This window comes from Eumetopias jubatus, unplaced genomic scaffold, assembly GCF_037043125.1.
Source record: "Eumetopias jubatus isolate StellerSeaLion01/CBP00866 unplaced genomic scaffold, mEumJub1_p1.0 scaffold_16, whole genome shotgun sequence".
In the NCBI taxonomy this organism is placed as follows: Eukaryota; Metazoa; Chordata; class Mammalia; order Carnivora; family Otariidae; genus Eumetopias; species Eumetopias jubatus.
Window position 1 is genome coordinate 87,750,724 of NW_028274822.1, and position 26,835 is coordinate 87,777,558.

Here is a 26,835-nt window from a genome sequence, read left to right on the forward strand (position 1 = left end):
CGGCGCGCGGCCTGGGCCAAGCCGCCTGCGGGTCACTCGGCAGCGCCGGAAGTCGGGGCGCGCAGGATCCGGGAGGAGCGCTTGACTGCTTGCTACCTGCCGGTCGGGGGAGCCTGGCCGCCATGGTGTCAGACGGTGAGGCGTGTGCGGGGAGGGACCCCCGACCCCGGGACTGGGCGGACTCGGCCTAGCCAGGACCGCCCAGATGGAGCATTATTTTGGGGGGCTGGGGCAATCTGTTTGGTCTTTAGAGGAGTAGCAAATGTGTTCATTTATTCAGTAAGTAGTTTTGAATGGCCTGTGTGTCAGGCGTTGTTTTATGCGCTGGGGAATACGGCAGAGAACATGGCAGTCAGGGGCCTTCGTGGAGGTTACGGTCTCGTGCGCGAGGCAGACGTCAGGCAAGTAAATCAGAACAACTTCGAAGGGTGACAGAGCTGTGAAGACAGTATACTGGGATGCAGCACTGCGTTGTGATTAGGGGGATGATCATGGAGGAGCTCCTTTAGAGAAGAGCCCGGGTGCTAAAAGTGAGTCTTGAATGACTGCAAAGGCCCTATATTACACTAAGACAGAAATGGGGGACTTGAGGGTAGAGGAAGGTGGAGAGACCTTCATTCATAAATTAAACTACCAGTTATAGAGTCTGATGCCTTTTTTTTTTTTTTTAAGATTTTATTTATTTGAGAGAGAGCCGGTGCACGGGAGCGGGGTGGGGGAGAGGGAGAGGGAGAAGCAGACACCCCGGTGAGGAGGGAGCCTGACTCCAGGCTGGATCCCAGGACCCTGAGATCATGACCTGAGCCAAAGGCAGATGCTTAACCGACTGAGCCACCCAGGCGCCCTGAGCCTGATGTCTTAAAGGAAGAAAAAAGAGACCAGGGTGGTGGGAGTGAAGGGAGCTAGAGGGATGAGAGCAGAAGCTTAGGCAGATGCTTGGCCTTTGTGGGCCGTGATAAAGAGGTTGAACTTTGTTTGTTTTTTTTTTTAAAGAATTTTTTTTTTAAGATTTTATTTATTTATTTGACAGAGACTCAGCGAGAGAGGAAACACAAGCAGGGGGAGTGGGAGAGGGAGAAGCAGACTCTCCACGGAGCAGGGAGCCTGATGCGGGGCTCGATCCCAGGACCCTGGGATCATGACCTGAGCCGAAGGCAGATGCTTAATGACTGAGCCACCCAGGCGCCCTGCTGCCAGTCTTAGTTGTACGATACCATCCTGATTTTAGCAACTGTTAAATGTTTAAAAAAAAAAAAAAAGGAGAGGGCCCATGTCATAATTGGTGGAAGATGGCAGTAATATTTCCCTCAGTAGTTTGTTGTCAGCATGGAAGGGGATTATAGGATTACATATGCCAGTGGCTGATGTAAAGGAGGCTGACATTGGTGTTCTCTCAAATGGGGGAGCCAGGACCTGTTGGAAGACCTGGGGAGGGTTTTTGGAAGAAAGAGGTAGCATTGGTTTGGGGCTTTGTAGAGTAAATAGGATTTGGATGTGTGAGCAGAAATCAACGATGGAGTGGGGATTATCCTGAAGTAGGAGATGGAACTGCTGGAAGGAAAGTAAGGGGGGCAGGAAAGACATTATTGCTTTTTGCGATTAAAGGAGCATCCTGGGGTTTTCATAACAGCTGTACATATGGGTTCTCATGTCTGTCACCTCAGTTAGAATTTATAGACTTCCTTGAGGGCTTGAACCCAGTATCCCCAGCACCTAACACTGGTATTTAGTGTAAATGTTTGTTGAATGAATCAATGTGTTGTTAGCCTGTTTAGTTGTGTCTAACTTTGGAGAGTAGCCTATTCCTTTTCACGGTAAAATCTTTACATAGCAGTTGCTTTTCCCTCTTTGGTTTTCACCTTTTAAAAAGTGGTTCCTAGGGGCGCCTGGGTGGCTCAGTTGTCGAGTGTCTGCCTTCGGCTCAGGTCGTGATCCTAGGGTCCTGGGATTGAGCCCCGCATTGGGCTCCCTGCTCAGCGGGAAGCCTGCTTCTCCCTCTCCCACTCCCCCTGCTTGTGTTCCCTCTCTCACTGTGTCTCTCTCTGTCAAATAAATAAATAAAATCTTAAAAAGAAAAAGCGGTTTCCTAATTACTGTTGGCCTTGCTGCTAGGTGATTTGATGGATTTGAGGCCAGACTGGTTCCTGGGTCTCCCTTCAGCCTCCTTGTGCCTGAAATTCTACTGCTGTTGAATATTAACCAGTTAGTCAGTGGGTTCTGTCCTTGAACAGACATTTAAAATGTGAATATTTTGGGTGCATTTAACAGGTATTTATTGAGCATCTACTATGTGCTAGGCAGTTGTGCCAGGAGCAGAAGATAAGCAATGACAAGACAGAGAAGAATCCCCCCTCACGGGGAGCTTACGTACTAATGCCTGAATGATGTAGTGGGACAGAAAGCTGGCAAGAGCCTGCTACGGGCCCACAGAGCTTTAAATCATTAAAAGCACTTGACCTTTGGGGCACCTGGGTGGCTCAGTTGCTTAAGCAGCTGCCTTCAGCTCAGATCATGATTCCAGGGCCCTGGGAGCCTGCTTCTTCCCTGCCTGCCGTTGCCCCTGCTTGGGCTTGCTCTCTGTCTCTCTCTTTCTCAGTCTGGTTCTTTCAGTGTCAAATAAATGAATAAAACCCTTAAAAAAATAAAAAGTAAAAAAAAAAATAAAAGCACTTGACCTTTGATTAATTTCATGATTGTAGAATGATAAACATGTAAAGGCATGTGGTGGTGCTTGCTGTGGGTTTAATTTACAAATTGGGAGTGTTGGCTTGGATACGCTTTCATGAGGCTAATGTGTTTATTTTTTGTTAATATTTTCAGAAGATGAATTGAATCTTCTAGTTATTGTAGTTGATACCAACCCAATTTGGTGGGGAAAGCAAGCATTAAAGGAATCTCAGGTAAGATTGCTGGAGGAGGACTGTGGATAATTCTGGTTTAACTGTGTGTTTATAGTGCTTTTTTAAAAATCAGCTTCATTAAAAAAAATCACCTTTATTAAGGCATATTTTACATACCATAAAATTCATCCTTTATAATGTACAATTCAGTGTTTCTTTAGTAAAAATCACAATAAAAGAGTGTAACCATCACTGTACTTTCATTTTACTTATTTTTATTTTTTTATTTTTTTGTGTTTAAGAATCATTTAATTGAAACTCAGAGTACACTTTTGTAAAGAATAATCAGAGAAACCACCCATGATGGAGAAACAATGAAATATTCAGGGTAAAACTACATTTCTTTTTTTTTAATTTCTTTTTATTTTTTTTCCTTTATTATGTTAGTCACGATACAGTACATCATTAGTTTTTGATGTAGTGATTCATGAGTCATTGTTTCCGTTTAACACCCAGTGCTCCATGTAGTACGTGCCTGCCTTAATACCCATCACTGGGCTAACCCATCCCCCCACCCCCCTCCCCTCTTAAACCCTCAGTTTGTTTCTCAGAGCCCATAGTCTCTCATGGTTCATCTCCTCCTCCAATTTCCCCCCCTTCATTTTTCCCTTCCTTCTAGTGTCCTCCATGCTATTCCTCATGTTCCACAAATAAGTGAAACCATATGATAATTGACTTTCTCTGCTTGACTTATTTCACTTAGCATAATCTCCTCCAGTCCCATACATGTTGATGTAAAAGTTGGGTATTCATCCTTTCTGACGGCTGAGTAATATTCCATTGTATATATGGACCACATCTTCTTTATCCATTCATCTGTTGAAGGGCATTTCGGCTCTTTCCACAGTTTGGCTATTGCAGACATTGCTGCTATGAACATTGGGGTGCATACAGCCCTTCTTTCCACTACATCTGTGTCTTTGGGGTAAATACCCAGGAGTGCAATTGCTGGGTCACAGGGTAGCTCTATTTTTAATTTTCTGAGGCACTTCCACACTGTTTTCCAAAGTGGCTGCACCAGTTTGCATTCCCACCAACAGTGTAAGAGGGTTCCCCTTTCTCCACAACCTCTCCAACATTTGTTGTTTCTTGCCTTGTCAATTTTCGCCATTCGAACTGGTGTAAGGTGGTATCTCAGTGTGGTTTTGATTTGAATTTCCCTGATGGCTAATGATGATGAACATTTTTTCATGTGTCTGTTAGCCATTTGTATGTCTTTGGAGAAGTGTCTATTCATGTCTTCTGCCCATTTTTTGACTTATTTGTTTTTTCGGTGTTGAGTTTGAGAAGTTCTTTAGAGATCTTGGATACCAGCCCTTTATCTGTAGTGTCATTTGCAAATATCTTCTCCCATTCTGTGGGTTGCCTCTTTGTTTTGTTGACTGTTTCCTTTGCTGTGCAGAAGCTTTTTATCTTGCTGAAGTCCCAAAAGTTCATTTTTGCTTTTGTTTCACTAGCCTTTGGAGATGTATCTTGAAAGAAGTTGCTGTGGCCGATGTCAGAGAGATTACTGCCTCTGTTCTCCTTTAGGATTTTGATGGATTCCTGGCTCACATTGAGGTCTTTCATCCATTTTGAGTTTATCTTTGTGTAGGGTGTTAGAGAATGGTTGAGTTTCATTCTTCTGCATGTGGCTGTCCAATTTTCCCAGCACCATTTATTGAAGAGACTGTCTTTTTTTCCATTGCATATTTTTTCCTGCTTTGTCGAAGATTATTTGACCATAGAGTTGAGGGTCCGTATCTAGGCTCTCTATTCTGTTCCGTTGGTCTATGTGTTTGTTTTTGTGCCAGTACCATGCTGTCTTGGTGATCACTGCTTTGTAAGATAGCTTGAAATTGGGCAACGTGATGTCCCCAGCTTTGTTTTTCTTTTTCAACATTTCCTTGGCGATTCGGGGTCTTTCTGATTCCATACAAATTTTAGGATTGTTCGTTCCAGCACTTTGAAAAATGTCATTGGAATTTTGATCGGGATGGCATTGAAGGTATAGATTACTCTGGGTAGGGGCGCCTGGGTGGCTCAGTTGGTTAAGCGACTGCCTTCGGCTCAGGTCATGATCTCAGGGTCCTGGGATCGAGCCCCGCATTGGGCTCCCTGCTCAGCGGGAAGCCTGCTTCTCCCTCTGACCCTCCCCCTGCTTGTGTTCCCTCTCTTGCTGTCTCTCTCTCTCTCTGTCAATTAAGTAAATAAAATCTTAAAAAAAAAAAATTAGATTGCTCTGGGTAGCATAGGCATTTTCACAATGTTTATTCTTCCGATCCATGAGCATGGAATGTTTTTCCATCTTTTTGTGTCTTCTTCAATTTCTTTCATGAGTGTTCTGTAGTTCCTAGAGTATAGATCCTTATCTCTTTGGTTAGATTTATTCCGAGGTATCTTATGGTTTTTGGTGCTATTGGAAATGGAATCGTTTCTCTAATTTCTCTTTCTACAGTTGCATTGTAAGTGTATAAGAAAGCAACTGATTTCTGTGCATTCATTTTGTATCCTGCCACATTACTGAATTGCTGTATGAGTTCTAGTAATTTGGGGGTGGATTCTTTTGGGTTTTCCACATAAAGTATCATGTCATCTGTGAAAAGAGAAAGTTTGACTTCTTTGCCAATTTGAATACCTTTTATTTCTTTTTGTTGTCTGATTGCTGTTGCTAGGACTTCTAGTAATGTGTTGAACAGTAGTGGCAAGAGTGGGCATCCTTGACGTATTCCTGATCTTAAGGGAAAGGCTCTCAGCTTTTCCCCATTGAGGATGATATTCGCTGTGGATTTTTCATAGATGGATTTTATGAACTTGAGGAATGTTCCCTCTATCCCTGTACTCTGAAGAGTCTTAATCAGGAAAGGATGCTGTAATTTGTCCAATGCTTTTTCTGCATTAATTGAGAGGACCATATGGTTCTTCTCTCTTCTCTTATTAATGTGTTCTATCACACTGATTGATTTGCGAATGTTGGACTACCCTTGCATCCCGGGGATAAATCCTGCTTGGTCGTGGTGGATGATCCTTTAAATGTATTGTTGGATCCTATTAGCTACGATTTTGTTGAGAATTTTGGAATCCATATTCATCAGGGATATTGGGCTGAAATTCTCCTTTTTGATGGGGTCCTTTGCCTGGTTTGGGGATTAAGGTAATGCTGGCCTCATAGAATGAGTCTGGAAGCTTTCCTTCTGTTTCTGTATTTTGAAAAACAGCTTCAGGAGAATAGGTATTATTTCTTCTTTGAAAATTTGATAGAATTCCCCAGGGAATCCATCAGGCCCTGGACTCTTGTTTTTTGGGAGGTTTTTGATCACTGTTTCAATCTTGTTCCTGGTTATTGGCCTATTCAGGTTGTCAGTTTCTTCCTGTTTCAGTCTTGGGAGTTTATAGGTTTCCAGGAAGGCATCCATTTCATCCAGATTGCTCAGTTTATTGGCATGTAGTTGTTGATAATAATTTCTAATAATTGTTTCTATTTCCTTGGTGTTAGTCGTGATCTCTCCCCTTTCATTCATAATTTTATTAATTTGGGTCCTTTCTCTTTTCTTTTGGATAAGTCTGGCCAGTGGTTTAACGATCTTATTAATTCTTTCAAAGAACCAGCTTCTAGTTTCGTTGATCTGATCTACTGTGTTTCTGGTTTCTAATTCATTGATCTCTGCTCTAATCTTATTTCTCTTCTAATGCGTGGCTTAGGCATCGTTTGTTGATTTTTCTCTAGTTCTTTAGGGTGTAGAGTTAGTTGGTGAATTCAGAATTTTTCTATTTTTTTGAGTGAGGCTTGGATGGCTGTGTATTTCCCCCTTAGGCCCACCTTGCAATTTCATTTTAGAACATTTCTATCACCCTAGAAAGTTCCCTCATGCCTGTTCAGTCACTGCTTCTACCCTCCCGAGTTGCAGGCAACCACTGATCTGCTTTCTGCCTCTATATTGCCTTTTCTGGACATTTAAAATAGTCCATGCAATAGGTAGTCCTTTAAAAAAAGTCTGTTTTGAGGGGCGCCTGGGTGGCTCAGACGGTTAAGCGTCTGCCTTTGGCTCGGGTCATGATGCCAGGGTCCTGGGATCGAGCCCCACATCGGGCTCCCTGCTGAGCAGGGAGCCTGCTTCTCCCTCTGCCTCTGCCTCTGCCTGTCGCTCTCCCCCTGCTTGTACTCTCTCTCTCTCTGTGTCAAATAAAAAATAAAAAATCTTAAAAAAAAAATCTATTTTGAAATGTTTTATTTTGAAATAATTATAGACTCCTAGGAAATTGTAAGAAAAAAAATGGTAACAGAGGGGTTCCGTGTACCCTTGCTCCAGCTTCTCCTAGTGGTAGCATCTCATGTACCTAGAGTCCAATAGTGAAACCAGGAAATTGACATCAGTACGCTCTTGAGACCTTACTCAGATCACAGCAGTTTTACTTGCACTCATGTATATGTGTGGTTCTGTGCTGTCTTATCATGTGTATACATTTGTGTAACCACCACCTCGGTCAAGACAGAACTGTTCCATCACACACAGGAGCTCCCTAGTGCTCCCTTTATAGATGCTACCCCTTTGTAGCCAGTCCCTGGTCCTGAACCGTGGTAGATACTGATCTACTACTGTTCTCCAGCGCTTTAGTTCTGTAAATAGTTCATAAAGTGTTTTTGAGGTTGTTTATTTTTTTCACTCAACAGAATGCCCTTGATTGTTTCAGGTTGTTTCGTGTATCAGTTTGTCCTTTCTATTGCCAGGTGGTATTCCAGGGTATGAGATACCACAGTTTGTTCCTTCACTCACCTGGGAAAGCTCTACATTTGCATTGTTTTTTTCAGTTGTTGGCTGTTACATAAAAGGCTGCTCTGAAAATTTGTATAGACGTTTTTGTGTGGATGGAGGTTTTCATTTCTGTGGGATAAGCATCCAGGATTGCAACTGCTAGAACATATGTCCCGTGTTTGGCTTTATAAGAAACTGCTACACTGTTCTCTAGAATGGATTTACATTTCCCCCGGCAAAGTGTAAGAGATGCAGTCTCTCCCTCCCCTCATTCGATGCTGACGTGTTTTTGTACTAGCTGTTTTCATAGTTGTGTAATGATCCCTTATTGTGGTCTTGATTGCATTTCCTCAGTAGCTGGTGATGTTGCACGGCTTCTCATAGGCTTGTTGCCCATACAGATAAGCCTCCTGAGATGTCTGTGCATGTCCTGTGTCCATTTTCTAGTTGGATTGTTGGGTTATGTTTAACGACTGAGTTTTGAGATTTCTTTATGTATTTGAGATATAAGCTCTTCGTCAGATATCTTGTTTGCAGGTATTTTCTCCCCATCTTTAGCTTGTCTTTTCATCCTCTTCTGGTGATCTTTCACGGAGCAGAAGGTCTTTAATTTTGATCAAGTCCAGTTTCTCAATATTTAAAAAATATAGCCTATGCTTTTGGTGCTATAAGAATTCTCAACCTTGCTCTACGTCATAAAGATTTTCACTGGTGTCTTCTGTGAAAAGTTTTACATTTAAATCCACAATCCAGGGACACCTGGCTGGGTCAGTTGGTAGAGCCTGTAACTCTTTTTATTTTTTTATTTTTTTTAAGATTTTATTTATTTATTTGAGAGAGAGAGAATGAGAGACAGAGAGCACGAGAGGGAAGAGGGTCAGAGGGAGAAGCAGACTCCCCGCTCAGCAGGGAGCCGATGTGGGACTCGATCCTGGGACTCCAGGATCATGACCTGAGCCGAAGGCAGTGGCTTAACCAACTGAGCCACCCAGGCACCCGAGCCTGTGACTCTTGATCTCGGGGTTGTGAGTTTGAGCCCCACATTGGGTGTAGAGATTACTTAAAATCTTCAAAAAAATCTACAATCAATTTTGAGTTAATTTTTTAAAAAGATTTTATTTGTTTACTTTTAGAGAGAAAGCACTCAGGGGTAGGGACAGAGGGAGAGGGAGACAGAGAGTCTTAAGCAGACTCCATGCTGAGTGCGGGGCCCGACGTGGGGCTTGATCTCACAACCCTGAGATTACGACCCCAGCTGAAACCAAGAGTCAGTTGCTCAACCAACTGCACCCAGGTGCCCCCATTTTGAGTTAATTTTTTAATCTGTGAAATTTAGATTGAGGTTCATTATTTTGCCTGTGTATAATCCAATTTTTGAAAAGATTACTCTTTCTCCACTGAATGGCTTTTGCAGCCTTGTCAAAAATCACGTAGGTATACATGTGTGGGTTTATTTCTGGGTGCTCTTTCTCTTCCCTTGATCTATTTATGTGTCTCTCCCTCTACCAGTACCACAGAATCTTGATTACGATAGCTACATAGTAAGTCTTGGGCTCCAGCAGGCTGATTCCTGCGACTTGATTCTCCTTTCTCAAAATTGTTTTTTAAACTATTCTAGTTCCTTTGCCTTTCCATATAAATTTTAGAAAGAACTTGTCTATGTCTATAAAAGATCTTATTGGCATCTTGATAGGAATTAGGTTAAACCTGTTTATCAATCTGAGGACATACTCAGCATAGCCTTGCTATGTCTCTGTTATGTCAGGTCTTCCAATCCACAAATACAGTACACCTCTCCATTTGTTTAGGTCTTGGTTTTTTCTTTTTTTTTTTTTTGATCTTGATTTCTTTCATTAGCATTTTATATATTTTTTAAACATTTTTTAAAAAAGAGTTTTTAAATTTATTTGACAGAGAGAGGGAGAGAGCACAAGCAGGGGGAATGGCAGGCAGAGGGAGAGGGAGAAGTAGGCTTCCCGCTGAGCAAGGAGCCCGATGTGAGGCTCGATCCCAGGATGCTGGGATCATGACCTGAGCTGAAGGCAGATGCTTAACCAACTGAGCCACCCAGGTGCCCTAGCGTTTTATATTTTTTATCAGAAAAGTCCTGTAGAGGGACGCTTGGGTGGTACAATTCTCCAGTGAAATTGGGCCTGGAGTTTGCTTTTTGGGGAAGTTTAACTATGATTTGATTTTTTTAATAGTTATTAAACTATTTGAAGGATATTTTTCATATTGGGCGAGTTTTGGTTTAGGTAATATTTCGATCTTGTTTTTTTCCACTTAATGTAATGTTTTTGAGGTTCATCCATGTTGGTGGTTCCTCTTTATTACTGAATAGTATTTTATTGCATGGATGTACTTATTTATCTATTCATGGACATTTGGATTGTTTCCACTTTTTGACTATTCTGAATAATGCTGATAATTCTCAAACAAGTCTTTGTGTGGACATACGTTTGCATTTCTCTTGAGTAGATGCCTGTGAGTTGAATTGCTGGGCCACGTGGTAGGTTTAGATTTAACTTTAAAATGCTGCCAGACTTAAAAAGTGGGTATGCCATTTTCCATTCCCTTGAGCCGTGTGTGAGTTCCAGCGTCTTCACATCCTTGCCAACACCTGTCTGTCTTTTTTGTTATAGTCATTCTAGTGAGTGGATAGTGGTATCTCGTGGTTTTAATTTGCGTTTCTTTAATGACTGTTATATATAGATAGATGTTGTGTATATCTGTTATGTATGTAGTACATGCTTATAGGCTGTCCTTTTATTTCCTTAGTTGAAAAGCATATTCAGTTATTACACCCAACTTTTACATTGGGCTGTTTGTTTTCTTATTCCTGAGTTATAAGAACTCTTTATATATTTTGAATACAAGTCTTTTTTCAAATATATGATTTACTATTTTCTCCTAGTCTATGACTTTATGGCTTGTCTCTTCATTTTCTTAATGGTGTCTTGTTTAAAATCAAGGGGGGCCTGGCCAGCTCAGTCAGTGGAGCATGTGACTCTTAATCTCAGGGTCATGAGTGCAAGCCACACTTGGGGCATAGAACCTACTTAAAAAAAAAAAAAGCAAAAGAAAAGTCAAAGTTAAAATAGCTTTATCAAGATATAATTGACATGCAGTGCACAGCACATATTTGAAGTGTTTGGTTTGTTATGTTTTTGTATATGTATACATTCGTGAAATTATCACTGCAATCAAAATAACGAACATATAAATCTGTCACCCCCAGACGTTTCTTCACATTCCTTTGTAATTTATTCTAACCACTTCTCTCTGCTTGTCCCCACCCCCAGGCAACCACTGATCTGTTTTATAGATTAGTTTGCATTTTTGGAATTTTATATAAATGGAATTAAACAATACGTAGTGGGATTACTTTTGGTCTGGTTTCTTTACTCAGCATAATTATTTTGAGATTTGTCTATGTTATTACAGTAATTCATTCCTTTTATCGTTGAATTATATTCCATTTTATAGATAGAACAGCACATCACTGCATATTACCCTGTTACTCTCCAAGAATACTGTTTTATTTTGAACTCTCATCAGTGGTATATGAGAATGCCTTTTTTTTTTTGGAACCCACACGAGATGTTCTCTTTCCTTATTTTATCTTTTGCCAATATCATGTACCATAAAAGCTATCTCAATTTGCTTTTATTTATTTATTTATAAGATTTTATTTATTTGACAGAGAGAGAGACAGCGAGAGAGGCAACACAAGCAGGGGGAGTGGGAGAGGGAGAAGCAGGCCCCCTGCAGAGCAAGAAGCCTGATGCGGGCCGATCATGACCTGAGCCCAAGGCAGACGCTTAACGACTGAGCCACCCAGGCGCCCCTCAATTTGCTTTTAGTGTATTTGATGACCCTTTGTATTTTTCCCTTGGGGCATTGCCCATTTTCCTCTCCTTTTTTTTTTAACTGATTGTGGACACTCTTTATATTAGAAGGTTAATCTTTTGCCTGTCACATGTTGATATTATATTTTCCCAGTTTGTAATTTGCCTTTCACTTTTGTTTACGTTTTTTTGCCGTATGGAAATTTTAATAGGTTTGGTTTATGTTTTTTTTTTAATAAAGTGGAATTTATCAGTGTTTTATTTGCTGCCAGAAGTATCCTTTTCTTTAAGAGAAACATGCTTTATTCCAGGTTTATAAAAATATCCACGTACATTTTTTAGTAATATAGTACTTATGAGAATGTGAGCTCCATGAAAGAAGGGATCTTTGCCTGACACATAACACACATAACAGGGGCTTAGCATGCTTAGTGAGTGAATGAATTGAAAACTTTTACAAATCACCAATTTAATCAATATGTATTAATCATCTACTCTGTGTGTAGTAATAATTTGCTAGTAATTTTATCACAGAATATGTGACATGTTTGCTTTCCTTAAATGTTTGCAGAAAATATTTGTGGAATAATGTAGAAATCATCTCATATAAGTAAAATTAGAAAACTAGTTTTCAAGTGTTTTTGCTTATGGCTTTGGAGAAGGGAGCTCCTGAGCAAATTTTTAGCAGTGAATAATGGTCTACAATTTAAATGAAATCTTTATCATTTCAAGACCTAACCTAGTTATTTGGATAGCTACTTTACCTTTTCTAATGTTTTCTGTTTTTCAACAGTTTACTTTATCAAAATGCATAGATGCTGTGATGGTACTGGGAAATTCTCATTTATTCATGAATCGTTCCAACAAACTTGCTGTGATAGCAAGTCACATTCAAGAAAGGTATGACCTTAGTGATTACTCTGCCTATTCAGTGCTTAACATTTGTGAGGTTTTTATGCCAGTCAGCATGTACTATTCCTTTTCTGTGTTGCAGAATTTTTTTTTAATGTAGCATTGAGCAAGACTAACAGCATCAAGAATCAGTACATGTACATTTTGATAGAAATGAATATTGGAAACCTCATTAGCTGGTATCTAATAGATTTGCATCTTGTGCACATGTAACTTACTCAGGTTCAACCATATGGTAGGCAAAAAACAGGGAGAATTATCAAGCAAGGCTGGCAGCTCCTATTACTGTTCTTTGCGTGAGTCTGCCCCAGGTGGGCAGGTGAAATGGGAAGTGTGATTCTCTTCAGGATGGGTGCATAGGTTTGCAGATGCTTTGCAAACATGACCATGTATATGGTACATATTTTCACCATATTTACTTTTCATGTATACGCTGACCACAGAATCATATTCTCCATGTAAGACACGGCTCTTCTATGTCTTGATTAAATGTCACATCTTGGTAGAAGTGACTCTTGTGTACCAGCGTATTTCATATGAGGTCAGTGGATAGTTCTCAAATATCTCATTTCTTAGGGCTGCTCTCTTTGGTGTGTTGAAAGAGCCTGTGGGCCACCAGTTAAGTGCTCCTGCTCCCATGATCACCATGCATTTTTCTCAGAGTTGAATGAAAAAGATGATACCGATTTGGTTAAGACATCAAAAGAAAAACTGTAAAAAGCAAAGTATTCCAACTTTTAGAAAAATCAAATACGTGTTTTTACAGGATTACTATAAAAATCATGAAGCCCTAGGAGAATCTTTTCAGGGACCCTTGGAGCAGATTTTTATTACTGGGGTAGATAAATATACCTCAAATAAAAAACTGGTTGTAAGTTAGAATTTGGTATGACTCTCTTCCCAGTTGGCATCTGAGAAAATAGAATGAGAACGACCCTGAAGCATTTCAAGAGACTGGGACCCAGCACACACTTTATTTCCTCTCATTTGTTAGAAAGCAGTGGGATCACTAAAACATTCTCTGGTGGTAGACTCATGTTTGCCAATTTGCCTGTTTTATACATTTCTTAAAAATAAATTTGTTACAGAGTCTTGTGAGGCAGAATTGGTGTGGTTGGTTGGTTGCTGAATTTCATCTGAATGTTGAGTGAGGACAGAGTCCTGGTGTAACTCAGTGTTTTCTCCCCTCACTGTTTCAGTCGATTCTTATATCCTGGAAAGAATGGCAGACTTGGAGACTTTTTTGGAGAGCCTGGCAACCCTTCTTCTGAATTCAGCCCCTCAGGGAGCAAGGACGGGAAATATGAGTTGTTCACAGCAGCGAATGAAGTTATTGCTGAAGAGATTAAAGATCTCATGACCAAGAGTAACAGCTTTCTTTCTCCATTATTATTTTACAATTGCAGTTGCATGTGGTGGTCCTTGAGGCTTTAAGTCCAGAGATTTGGGGTTCCTGAGAGATTTACTTGTGTTCTCTCTCTTCTTTTGTAAAATCATTTTCCTCAAAGCCTGTGCCTTGTTTACCTGCCTCGCCAGCATCTCACGCTGTCCACCAGCCTGTACTTCTTGAAACATACTCTTAGCATCTCACGATATCCTTTTGACTTGTTTTTCCTCTGTTTTTGGACCATTCTTCCATTTCTGACTTTTCTTTTATCTTGTCCCATAAAAAATAGGTTTTTTAATTCTGCACATTATTTTCTTAGTTTTTCTTCCTCTGTGTGTTTTCATCCACTCGTCTTTAATTATCATTTCTATGTGAACACTTCCCAGTCTTTGTCTCTAATCCAGCCTTTCTTTCACCAAGTGTCTGCACGTAGATGCTCCACGGCGTGGCTCACGTGCCCAGACCAGTTTCCTTATCTTTCCCCCCCCAGCTGTACCACCATTTCCACTCCTAGTTTCTGACACGCCCATCCACCTACTTTTTCAAATTCAGAGCTTTCATTTTTGACCCCTTTCTGCTCACTTTTTTTTTTTTTTTTTTTTTTGCAGGTGACATAAAGGGTCAACATACAGAAACGCTGCTGGCAGGATCCCTCGCCAAAGCTCTTTGCTGTATCCTTGGTGTTCTAGTTACTCAGAAGGTGGCTTCTGAATATCTTAACTTGTGATAATTTTTAGAACCTTGGGTGTCCATATTAAGGAAAAGCATGAATATTCTAAAGTGGTCGGTAACCAAAAAATAGTTTATCTTGGCTTTGGAATATTTTTAAGATAAGCTGTAAAAATTAGAAATGTAAAGAAAACTCTTGTTTCTCTAGTATGTCCTTCTGCTCACAACAAATTCTTCAGGATGCTTGTATCTTGCTTTGACAAATTGGGGAGGGTGTTTGTTTTTTCCACCTTCCTTAAGTTAGGAGCAGTGTGTTTGGTATTTATAAAAACCATTTAGTGATCCTGAGGGTTAATAAATGAGTGGTTTCTCCAGAGGCCCACAGGTTATTTGCACTTAGCATAGAGTGAACAACACTGTCCTAAGCATGTTGATGTTGTCTGTCTGTGTGATGTTCTCCCAGTCTTTAAAAAAAAAAAAAGATTTATTTACTTGAGAGAGAGCATAGAGAGAGAGAGAGACAGGGAGAAGCAGACTCCCTGCTGAACAAAGAGGCTGACGTGGGACTCATTCCCAGGACCCTGAGATCATGACCTGAGCTGGAGGCAGATGCTTAACCGACTGAGCCACCCAGGCGCCCCTGTATTCTCCCTGTCTTGTGTAATTTAATTTCTTTGTTTTGGAAAGTATTGAGTGATTCCTGTGCCCTAGACTTTGGGGGTGCCGGGTCATGTGTGTATGGTTTTCACATTTGTTATCTGGCTTATCGATTTACTTGTCATCCCAGTATTCAAAGCTAGGGTGTGGTGGATAATCACAGAAGGATAAATCTTGGTAATTTTAATTTTCTGGGACAGAGGTCATGTTTTGGTCAGGTTACAAAGCTCAGTTGATTGCAGTTGGTAATTGGAAACCCCTAATTACTCTTGTGTGTTTATCATGGGAAATAGAGCATTTCTTTTTTCAGCTAGGTGGATACTGGATTTATTTAAAATTTGAGGTTATTTTTCTGTTTACTATAAATCTTCATGAAATTAAATAATATTTTAAAATTCCTTAATGCTAAAAAAATCAGACATTCATAGAATGAGCAAGGATGTTAAAGGTAGGTGTCTGTGTTTTTTTGTAAGATCTGGAATCCTTATTTTACTGCTATAATTTTGGTGGACTGTTTGAAAATACTGGTAATAAAACCTTGTAACATGTTTAATAAGATTCAGTTAAATTGTAATCTGTCTTTATCTCTTTATAGATAATCAGGAAATGAAATCAAGGATTTTGGTAAGATTAAAAAAATCAGTACTATGTTTATATACCAACTATAACCAATTAGAAAGCATAATGGGAAGTAAGACCCATTTATAATAAATACGAGTATCCAGAATAAATTAGCAAGCGATGTGTAAAATTGATTATGATGAAAAACAAATTCTGAGAGACATAAGAGAATTGAAAGAATGGCCGTATTTTATTCTTAGATGTCAGTTTTTCCAAAGTTAAACTGTAAATTCAATGCAATCTCAGAATTTTTTTTAAAAGATTTTATTTATTTAGAGCATGCATGTCACGGGGGCAGAGCGGGGGAAGGGGAGAGGGCGGTGGATAGAGGAAGAGTGAATCTGAAGCCGACTCCATGCCAAGTGCTTTAAGAAATTCAACAGTAAGGGGCGCCTGGCTTGCTCAGTTGGTAGACTTGTGTGACTCTTGATCTCGGGGTAGTAAAGTTCGAGCCCCGTGTTGGGTGTGGAGATTACTTAAAATCTTAAAAAAAAGTTTTTTTTTTCAATAGCTTATCTGGAAGAATAAATCAATGAGAATAGCCAGGTGCTTTCTGAAAGAGAATAATAAGCAGGAACTTGCTGTTAGGCCTTAAAACACATGGCAAAGCTACAGTAACAGTGTGGTTCTGGGGCAGTAGTTGGCCCAGGGTAAATGGGGAAGACTAGACTCCAGAAATAAAATCAGGTCCACAGAGGAGTTTGACTTGTGGAAAGGAAGAACTTAAGTTAGTGGGAAGAAAATGAATTATCAGTTAAAGGTGCTGGGCCAATTGGTTGGCCATCTGGGGGAAGACAAAGTTAGATCTCATTGCTCACACCTAAGTAATTCTAGTAAAGGTCAGACATGTCACTGGAAAAGTTCAAGTCATAGAAGTGCTGAAAGAAAATACCTGTTTATAATCTCAGGTTGGGGAGGAGCTTGCTGAGCATGATGTGAAGCTTAAGACCTCAAGAAAATCAAATCCCCAAAACAAGGATGAAAGAGAAGCTATTAGGAAAAGTATTTTCAGCATAGCTACCCGACAGAGGATTAATTTAGTAGTTTTAAAATGAAGAAAAGCTCTTATCAATTAAATTTTATTTATTTTTTTATCTTACTCATTTACTTTTTTAAGTAGGCTCCATGCTGGCCGTGGAGCCCAGCTCGGGGCTTGAACTCATGACCCTGAGATCAAGACTGGAGTTGAGCTCAAGAGTTGGACACTTAACCAGCTGAGCCACCCAGGCACCCTGCCCTTACCAATTAAATTTTAAAAGTTAAGGTTTACTCTAAAGAAATAGGTAGAAAACATAAGCAGCCTGCAAAAGAAGAAATGCAAATAACCAGTTAGCATTTGAAAATACATGCAGCCTTACTGGTAAGCAAAGAAATAGAAACATCCAGTAACATGGTTTTCATTGTTTGATTCTTGCTCAGCACAAATGGGCAGTTCCCAGCGTTGATGGCAGGATTGGGGATGGGTTATTCTCTTGCATTGCCAACGGGAGGGTAAATTGGTACAACTTTTTTGGAGGAACGTTTGGTAACCTCTATCAGGAGGTATACCTTAGCAATCTCCCTGATTATTTTAGGAGCTAGTCAGAGAGTTGTGTAAAGCGTATATGAGAATGTTCACCAGAGCATTGTCTAAAACAGGATTGGAAGCTGCTTCAGTTTCCTCTATAGATAATTGGTTCAGCAGTGGACTCTATGAAGTTAGCACAAAGGATGATATACATCCAAATTCATTGATACAAGATTCCCCACTCCCCCAGATACTGTGGAACCAAAAAGCAAGTTGCAGCAGTGCCTGGCTGGCTCAGTGTGGGTAGAGCGTGTGACTCTTGATCTCAGGGTTGTGAATTTGAGCCCCATGTTGGGTGCAGAGTTTACTTAAAAAAAAACAAACAAAAAAAAAAAACAGGTTGCAGAGCACTAGATAATCATCCCGGGGTGTGTCTGTGTGCGCGGGTGTGTGTGCGTGTGTGTGCATGCGTGCACGCACCCACCTAGGTGCTGTCTGGAACTATTAACAGGGACTATCTCTTGGAGGGTAGGGACTGGGGAGGTTCTTGCAGTCATCTTTACGCTGTATGTATTATTTAAGAATGGTAACTGGGCAGGCAGATTAGAAAAGCTGCGTTGGTTGTGTTTGCAGTGAGAACTCGGGTGTGCCTGTGAGGTGTTCATGCGGATATGATTTTTAGGTGATTAAGGCTGCAGAAGACAGTGCGCTGCAGTATATGAACTTCATGAATGTCATCTTTGCAGCACAGAAGCAGGTGAATTGGGAGCATCCCTTTTTTTTTCTTTTTTTTTTAATATTTATTTGAGAGAAAGAATGAGAGAGAGAGCATGAGAGGGGGGAGGGTCAGAGGGAGAAGCAGACTCCCTGCTGAGCAAGGAGCCTGATGCGGGACTCCAGGATCATGACCTGAGCCAAAGGCAGTCGCTTAACCAACTGAGCCACCCAGGTGCCCATTTTTTTTTAGTTTTAATTTAAATTCCAGCACAGTTAACATACAGTGTTATATTAGTGTCAGGTGTGCCCTATCGTGATTCAGCGCCCCCATGCACCACCTGGTGCTCATCATGACACATGTTCTCCTTAGTCCCCATCACCTGTTTCCCCTACCCCCCTCCCCTCTGGTGACCATCAGTGTGTTCTCTATAGTTAAGAGCTTGTTCTTGGGTTGCCTCTCTCTTTCTCTCCCCCCGCCCTTGGGAGCCTTCTTTTAGAAAATATTTGTTTCATAATGAATTTTATTTTTTGAATGACCTACATACAGAGATATTTTGACTAAATGGCCTTATCAGTGGATGAAGAATCTGGAATTCATATTTTAAACTAATCATTTCTCAGTTTTGGGTCCTGGACCCCATGAATCTTATGGATTCCCAGAAAAAGGTACACTGAAACATTTGCCTATGGTTTCATGGTATTCGTGTAACCCCGTTTAGCACATCCTTGGACCTCAGGCTAAGAATCCCTAGTTTACAGTTTTGCTGTGTGCCTTGCCTCAATTCCTCTATCTCTTTGCTTTAGGGAGGTCTTACCAAGAATTTATATTTTTTATTTTGCAGATAATTGAATGAATTTACACTAATTCAAATGAATTATCACTAATACATTTTCTTTGATATGTTTAAAAAATAAGCTTTCTTAAAACTTAAGTTTTGGGACACCTGGTTGGCTCAGATGGTTAAGCGTCTGCCTTCGGCTCAGGTCACGATCCCAGGGTCCTGGGACCGAGTCCTGCATTGAGCTCCCTGCTCAGCGGGGAGCCTGCTTCTCCCTCTGCCTCTCTCTCTCTCTCTGTCTCTTATGAATAAATAAATAAAAATCTTTAATAAAAAAACACTTAAGTTTTAACCCAAAATGCTACCATATTCATGCCTAATATTCTCTGTGTTGGAGCAGCAGCATGATGTAGTGAAAAGACCATGGGCTTTGGGGACAGACAGACTGGGGGTGACAGCACTGCCCCTCCCCCCCCCGGCTCTGTGACCACAGCCTGGCCAAGGCCTGGGTGCTTCAGCTGCAAAATGCAGATTGAATATCTGCTTTGCAGAGTTATTCTGCATATCAAATAAGCTGTTTTAAGAATAGTCTAAAAAAAAAATAGCACATAGTAGGTTCCCAGTGTAAGTCAGTATTTCTATTATTCCTATAATGTTTTTGGAATGTTCATTTCAGAATATTTTGATTGATGCCTGTGTTTTAGACTCGGATTCAGGACTCCTCCAACAGGTACGTGTTCAGTGGAAGTGTGGTGTTGGTGGTCAGGGGAGCATGGTGTGTTCTCTTTATTGTTAAATGTCTGTCACCAACCTTCACACATTTTTAGGAATTAGCCTGTGTGATGCTGTTGCTTAGAGCACTAACATCTCTCTGGTCCTTATTTTTTTATTGAAGTAAGTTGACACACAATGTCACATTAGTTTCAGGTGTACAACTCTGGTTCCTTCAGAATTTTTATTTACGTTTTACATAATGATTGATTCTGTAAAAGTGAGTCACAAATTGAAATGAATTCAAGCAACACAGGAAAGTATTTTTTAAAGGGGTAAAAAATCCCTTTGGATCCTATCATCTTAAAATTACCGTTGCTAATATTAGGTAAAGAGCATAACAGATCTTTATAGGTATAGATGGAAGAATGGATCGCTAAGCAGAGGATTTTATAAAGCTAGGATCATACCCCAGATCTATGCTGTCCTATATAATAGTTACATGGCCGTTGAGCTCTTGAAATGAGTCTGGTGAATTGAGGTGTACTGTTAAGTGTAAAACACACACTGAATTTCAAAGACTTAATATGAAGAACAGAATGTAAAATAAAGATTTTTATATTGATTACATATTAAGCTGATAATACTTTGGATATACTGAGTTAAATAAAATGTTATTAAAATTAATTTTATCTTCTTTTTTCCTTTTTTTATGTGGCTAGAAAAATTAAGTATCACATGTTGCCCATATTTTATTTCTCTTGGACAGCACTGTTAGATGTTGCTTTTCAGTCAAATATATGAAACTGCAAACTAAGGTAACCAGAAAGGGGAAAGAAGAAACAAATAAGACTGAAGAAATTGCTGAACTTTTGATAAATGTTTTTTTCGACCACAAGAAATATTCTTTGCTAAAAGATGAGTTAAAAGCACAAAACTGGGAAATGCTGAGTTTAGGATACTGCCGAGGACACAGAGTGGGAAGGGGAGATATGATTAGAAAGTATACTAATGTTAGAGGTTCCAAATTGTCCTATTTCTTAAGCTTGATGGTAGATACACGGCGTTCGTTTTATTTAAACCACACTTACATGTTACGTATATATATACTCACACACGCACATATGGTTATAGTTCAGAATTAAAAAATCGAAAAGGTTGAATACATTTTTTAACTGCACATTTCACTCTACACAGTGTCTGCTAACTCCTAGAAGATCTTGGCTATACCCTGAGTTTAAATGCTCTGCCTCCCCGACCCTCACATTGCTATGTCTGGGCCAGACGCAGGCTCTCTGTGTTCCAGACTTGCATAGTCAGCTGCTCAGGCAGCGTCTCCCCTTGGGCATCCAGCAGCATCTCCACTTTAACTTGTCTGAAGCAGAACTGACTTTTTCCATGCTGCCTCCCAGGGGCCTCCCCATCGCAGCAAGTGGCAGCTCAGTTCATCAGCCAAAAATCCAAGCCAAAATCCTGACTCTGCCTTGTTTCTTCTCTTCCTCCCTTTCCAACCCATTAGCCAATCCTTTTGACTTGATCTTTGAAATAGTCCCTGAATCCCACCGTATGTCTTCTCCTTCGTTGCTACCCCTCAAGTGGAGGATTATAGTGTCTGTTAACTGGTCTCTATTTCTATGCTTACCCTGCCCACTGAAGTCCGTTCTCAAGACAGTCAGAATGAAGCTTTCAAAATATAAATCAGATCTTGTCACTCACCTGCTTAAAACCCTCGCATGGCATCTCCTCACACGGAGACTAAAACCCAGGGTTCTGCCATGGCTGTCTGTACCCCCTGCACAATATGGTTTCTGGGTATCTCTTTGTCTCCATGGAATCTCCCTCTTTACTCCACCCACACTGGGCTCCTTGCTATTGCTTTAAAACTATAGGCCCGCCACCGCCTAAGGGTGTCTGTGTTTGCTGTTCCCTCTGCTTCTAAGGCTTCTCCTCAGATATTTGCTTGGTCTACTCCCTGCCCTCATTTGGGTCTCTGCTTCTGTGTCACCTCTTCAGAGAAGCCTTCCCTGGCCATCCAGTGTCACTCCCTGTCCCCTTACCCAACTTCAGTTGTCTTCATAGAAGTGATCATAACCTCTGACATTATTTCTGCATTTACTTAACTGATTGACTCTCTGTCTTCCCCCTGCTTGCACCCAAGTGTCCATCAGTGGATGAATGGAGTTAAATAAGTTGTGGTATAACCATACGATAGAGTATTATTTGGTCATAAAAAGGAATAAAGTACTGATCTTGCCACAGTGTAGATAAACCTTGAAAACATGATGCTAAGGGAAAATTGTACAAGCCCATTTATCCGAAATGTCCAGAATAGGCAAATCCATGGAGATAGAAAGTGGGTCACTGGTAGCCTAGGGGTAGGGGGTTGGGAATAACTGCTAATGGGTATGGGGTTTCTTTTTGGGATGAGGAAATGTTCTGGAACTAGATAGTGGTGACAGTTGCACCACTCTGAAGACAGTAAAAAGTAGTGAAGCCCACACTTTAAAGGGTGAATTTTATGGCCTGAGAATGATCTCAAGACTGTTGTTAAAAATATAATGAAACTGAGTAAACGCGGCCGGAATAAAAATTTCATCAGTAGCAAACACAGAGGAGAAAGGGCATGCACTGTGCTCCGCTAAGGTCTTCAAAGGGTGCAAGAGTGTGCTGCCTGTGGGAAAAATAGTTGAACACCTTGAGAGGCAGCAGGAAGTTTCTGGTCCTCACGCACCCTTGGGAAACCATGCCCTTTTGATTGGCATCGTCATATCCCCCTCTCCTTTGAAGACCCGAAGCATTGCTGGTGAGAATTACATCTCTCTGGAAAAGCTAAGCGAGGGCCGGTTTGGCAGAGAGCCCTTTGGGTGTCTTGCAGGCTTGTGACATCACGGGGGGACTATACTTGAAGGTGCCTCAGATGCCGTCCCTTCTGCAGTATTTACTGGTAAGGAACCTAACACCTTGCCCCTGGTGAGGGGGCTCTGGGTGAGCCCCTCTCTCCCGGGGAATGAAGGGGAGCACAATGGCTGATGCTAGTAAGTGAGAGAGGAAGTAGATGGGTGCTAGAAGTGGACACTTCGGGTTGTCCTCGAAGGCAGCTGCATACAGACTGTTGTAGGAGTGTTCACACGACAGTGGCTGCTTGGGGAGGTGCTCCATAACTGCGGAATGAATAACGCGATTCTTGATGGACTCCTAAGGAAAATCCTAATTTATTATTTACCTTAGTGTTTACTGGCTAGTATCTGATACCTGTGTTGCAACTTCTGATTATTTTCCCCCATGTTTTAAATAAAATTTCCTTGCCTCTCTCTCTCTCTCTCTCTTTTCTTTTTTTAGTGGGTTTTTCTTCCTGATCAAGATCAGAGATCTCAGTTAATCCTCCCACCCCCCGTTCATGTGGACTACCGGGCAGCTTGCTTCTGCCATCGAAATCTCATTGAAATTGGCTATGTTTGTTCTGTGTGCTTGTCAAGTAAGTTCAAGTACAGAGTTTTCTGTGTTGGGGGTGGGGGTGGCAGAAAATAAGTCAACTGGGTGTTTTTTTTCAACATCCTGTTTGTTTTGTTTTTCACATTTACAGTATTCTGCAATTTCAGTCCTATCTGTACGACGTGCGAGTAAGTATCCCTGGGCTGGTGTGGCTGGCTCACGCGGGAGAGATTCAGAGCTCCTAAGAGGGTCTTCCTCTCTGTCTCGTTACAGGACAGCCTTTAAGATTTCTCTGCCTCCTGTGCTGAAGGCCAAGAAAAAGAAACTGAAAGTGTCCGTGTGATCATACGACCCCCCCAGTCTTTTAGAGCCTATTAATAGAAATTGTATGGTGGAATTTTAGGAGGCCCTGAAAAAAATACAGTGCGTGTGGGATAATTTTGAATCAAGTTTCTTACAGGAAAGATTTCTAGACCATTATCCTCATGCTGTGCTTTTGGGGGACTGCTTTATTTGAGGGGGTCATTCTGTGCAATCTTTTCTGACTGGTTTTTGTCCACAGAGGGAGAAGAAAGCACAAATTAGTGACTTTTTTCTTTCTTTCTTTCTTTTTTTTTTTTTAATGAGATGATCACTTTGCCAGTCAGTCTAGCCTGACTGATTGTAGGCTTTTGACTGTAGCCGAGTCTGGGTTCTGCCTGTGAAATGTACAACCGGTGAAATTTGAGCACAGTTCTGGAAAAAGCAACCATGCAGTAATGGCATTAATCCACATAGACCATCTTCCTTGAATCAACAGCTGACTTTGACGATAGTCCTGTAAATATCATCCTTATTGTCTAAGTTGAGATTTAGCTTCAGATACTAGCAGATAGTTTTGCTTTTGTCTGCCATCACTGCGCGTTTGGACATAGTCATCCACGTAATAACTGTTTGTCGCTGCATAAGTACAAAGTCTGATCTTAAGTGAGTGAGGAGAGAGGGTGTGGTACCCTGGCAACGACTTTCTTTTCAGAGATAGTTGTGTGAAGAGCTTATGTGTGAAAGCCAGTGTCTGGGTTTGGAGGGGGAATTTCTTGGTGGAGAATGGATTCTTTATGGTTCAGTACTGTCCCCCAGATAGAATTCTTTCCTTTTGTAATGAGGAAAAAAAAAGCATTAATATTGGAGAACTGTTCTCTAGAACAAGTGCGATAGGTTCAAAAGAAAAATTATTTGTAATTTCAACAAGAAAAAACTTATTTTTCTGTGTAACCTTGAGGTTATTAGAAGTCTTCAAATTCCATCACAGTGTAAGAAGAGTTTTCAGGAGTGGTGGCTGGTTTGGTTTGTTTTTAAACGTATATTGACAAAAACCCATTTGTGTACACAACTTTGTATGTAAGTAAGATTTTAATTTTCTCTTTCTACCATCTCAGAAGCTGAGTCTCATTTAAGTAATTTGGTGTTTGGCTAGATGATTTCAGGTAGATTTTGTACTTTGGATTTATAATTTTGTTAAATTCAGACAGGTTTTGGTTATCACTTGGCAAATATTTGTTAATCCTTGAGTTTGAGAATCTTATTTGTCTTTCAGAAATAATATTTAATATTTCACAGCCTAAGTGTAATGGAAATCACTGTTTTAAGTCTAGAAAGTCATCAGATATCTAAAAGATGAAGAATTTCAAAGAAGCTGATCAGGTTCTTGTTACTACTTTTTTGTTTGAGATGTTTTGTGTACTGGCTTAATTCTGTTTAGGTTTTATTTTTAACTGTTGTGTTTATGGTTTATATAAATTTTTATAATAAAATAATTTAAATTTTCACATTTGCTTGTTTATTTCATGCTAATTCAGCTTACCTTCAAGTTTGTACTTTAACTGGATTTGGTCAAATGTTAATTTTTTATTCAGCTCTGGAGAACTTTTATTTTATTAAGTAAGCTTTATGCCCAGTGTGGGGCTTGAACTCACAATCCCAAGATCCAGAGTCACATGCTGTACTCAATGAGCCAGCCAGGTGCCCCTGAAGAACTTTAATTTAAAATCTTGCTAAAACTATATATGAAAATATTGTTACAAATACTGCATAATAATAGATTGGTATGAAGTATTTAATACAAAGTTTCTAAGTATGAAACTATTAGAAGAAAGATTTGATGTTCGCTTGTAATTTTATATTGGGAGCAAGGTTAGCAAAATTTTAAATATTTGGTATTTTCATTGGTTAAAGCAAGCTAGTATAATGTATGTTTTAATGTCATAAAAGTAGGACATTTATTATCTCAAGAGTTAATTTTAAAACCATGAAATTATTCTCTTATAAATAGATAGCTGTGACTATCCAATCTGCTTTCTAAAGGCAGTCCCTTGGGCTACCTTCTGTAGGTAAGTCCACAAAAAGATTCCTGCTCCCTTGCTTTTTTAAAAAAAGTTATTTTGGGGGCGCCTGGGTGGCTCAGTCGTTAGGCGTCTGCCTTCGGCTCGGGTCATGATCCCAGGGTCCTGGGATCGAGCCCTGCATCGGGCTCTCTGCTCGGGGGGAGCCTGCTTCTCCCTCTCCAACTCCCCCTGCTTGTGTTCCCTCTCTCTGCTGTCTCTTCCTCAAGTGAATGGATAAAATCTTAAAAAAAAAAAAAAAAGTTATTTTGTTTTTCAAATAATCCAAACATGATTTGTAAGGCTGTTAGTAATTCCTGGAAGAGTGCATGGAATGCTTCCAGCAGTAATGGAGAAGAGAGTAAATATACCAATGACATTTTTATATGAGAAGTACAGTATTTAAAAACCAGGGCTTTTCATTAATAGTTGAATTACATTTTATGCCTACATTTTATATTAATAGAATTGATTACAAATCACTTTAAGAAAAGTTTTCTAATTAATCTTTAATAATGTCATTGTACCTCACAAATGACATTTTTTTTTTTACTTTTGAAGCCCCTCCCCCCCCTTTTTTAACTGTAATGCCCTAGAATTCCGCAGTTCATTCCACTACTGGCTAAATAGCTTAATGCAACCAAAAGCAGAAAATAAAAACATACTTTTAATAAGTACTATTTTTTCTGATTAGAACAGAAAACAATTGTATGCTTTTTAAAGAAAAGAAAGTACATAAAACTAGGGGGGAAGGGGCGCCTGGGTGGCTCAGTTGTTAAGTGTCTGCCTTCGGCTCAGGTCATGATCCCAGGGTCCTGGGATTGAGCCCCGCATCGGGCTCCCTGCTCCGAGGGAAGCCTGCTTCTCCCTCTCCCACTCCCCCGCTTGTGTTCCCTCTCTCACTGTGTCTCTCTCTGTCAAATAAATAAATAAAATCTAAAAAAAAAAAAAAAAAACTTGGGGGGGGAGAAAAAGAGAAAACCCGCTTTAATCATTCCTCCACCACACACCCAGAATTGGGAGGGTTAGAGAATCCCTGTGAATTACTATCTAGTGCATTTTTCCTTTCTCTTTCTTTCTTTTTTTAGATTTATTTATTTATTTTAGAGAGAGCAGGGGGAGGGGCAGAGGGCGAGAGAATCTCAAGCATACTCCCTGCTGAGGGAGGAGACTGGCGCAGGGCTTCATCCCACGCATGACCCCAAGATCATGACCTGGGCCGAAAACAAGAGCTGGACTCAACCGACTGAGCCACCCAGGTGCCCCCGGTGCATTTCTTTACTGTAGCAGGATGTCGCAGCTGGAAGAATTGACAGGTTTATCTGTTGTTTGGTAAGGAAAGGACGGTCTCCAACTGACCTAAAACAAAAATGTTCCTATTTTGAGTGTCTGATGAGTGATATTTGCCAATACAGGTAACTATGGTACTAACGATGCCTACCTACAGTATGTGACAACATGGCAATAATGTTAAGGTCTAGCAAAGTAGAACTCAGTGAGGATAAAGATCTGTAGTTTGTTTATTTATTTATTTATTTAAAGATTTTATTTATTTATTTGACAGGGAGAGACAGCGAGAGAGGGAACACAAGCAGGAGGAGT

General features: G+C 40.4%; 1 protein-coding gene across 5 annotated transcripts; it reads left to right on the forward strand.

The window, feature by feature from the left end:
• The first annotated feature begins 48 nt into the window (after positions 1-48).
• GTF2H3 (general transcription factor IIH subunit 3) lies at positions 49-24,681 on the forward strand. Of its 5 annotated transcripts, XM_028092481.2 has the most exons (14): positions 428-530; positions 2,821-2,900; positions 3,143-3,228; positions 12,275-12,381; positions 13,593-13,759; positions 14,389-14,451; positions 15,525-15,554; positions 15,702-15,730; positions 17,917-17,991; positions 19,407-19,460; positions 22,317-22,385; positions 22,781-22,916; positions 23,025-23,061; positions 23,147-24,681. In XM_028092481.2, exons 4-14 carry the CDS (start codon positions 12,305-12,307, stop codon positions 23,214-23,216), a joined length of 807 nt encoding a protein of 268 aa, XP_027948282.1. In that variant the 5' UTR covers positions 428-530; positions 2,821-2,900; positions 3,143-3,228; positions 12,275-12,304; the 3' UTR covers positions 23,217-24,681. The 5 variants fall into 5 exon arrangements, with proteins under 5 accessions (XP_027948280.1, XP_027948279.1, XP_087875538.1 ...); XM_028092479.2 differs by lacking the exons at positions 428-530; positions 3,143-3,228 and adding an exon at positions 49-135; XM_028092478.2 differs by lacking the exons at positions 428-530; positions 3,143-3,228 and adding an exon at positions 142-401.
• The last annotated feature ends 2,154 nt before the right edge of the window (positions 24,682-26,835 follow it).

Bases quoted from the DNA above. Each gene is read 5' to 3' on its own strand.
- GTF2H3 (XM_028092478.2), top strand. From the start codon at position 320: ATGCGCTGGGGAATACGGCAGAGAACATGGCAGTCAGGGGCCTTCGTG. The intron at 15,731-17,916 runs GTAAGATTAAAA...TATGATTTTTAG, and splicing joins AAATGAAATCAAGGATTTTG to GTGATTAAGGCTGCAGAAGA. The intron at 22,386-22,780 runs GTAAGGAACCTA...TTCTTTTTTTAG, and splicing joins CCCTTCTGCAGTATTTACTG to TGGGTTTTTCTTCCTGATCA.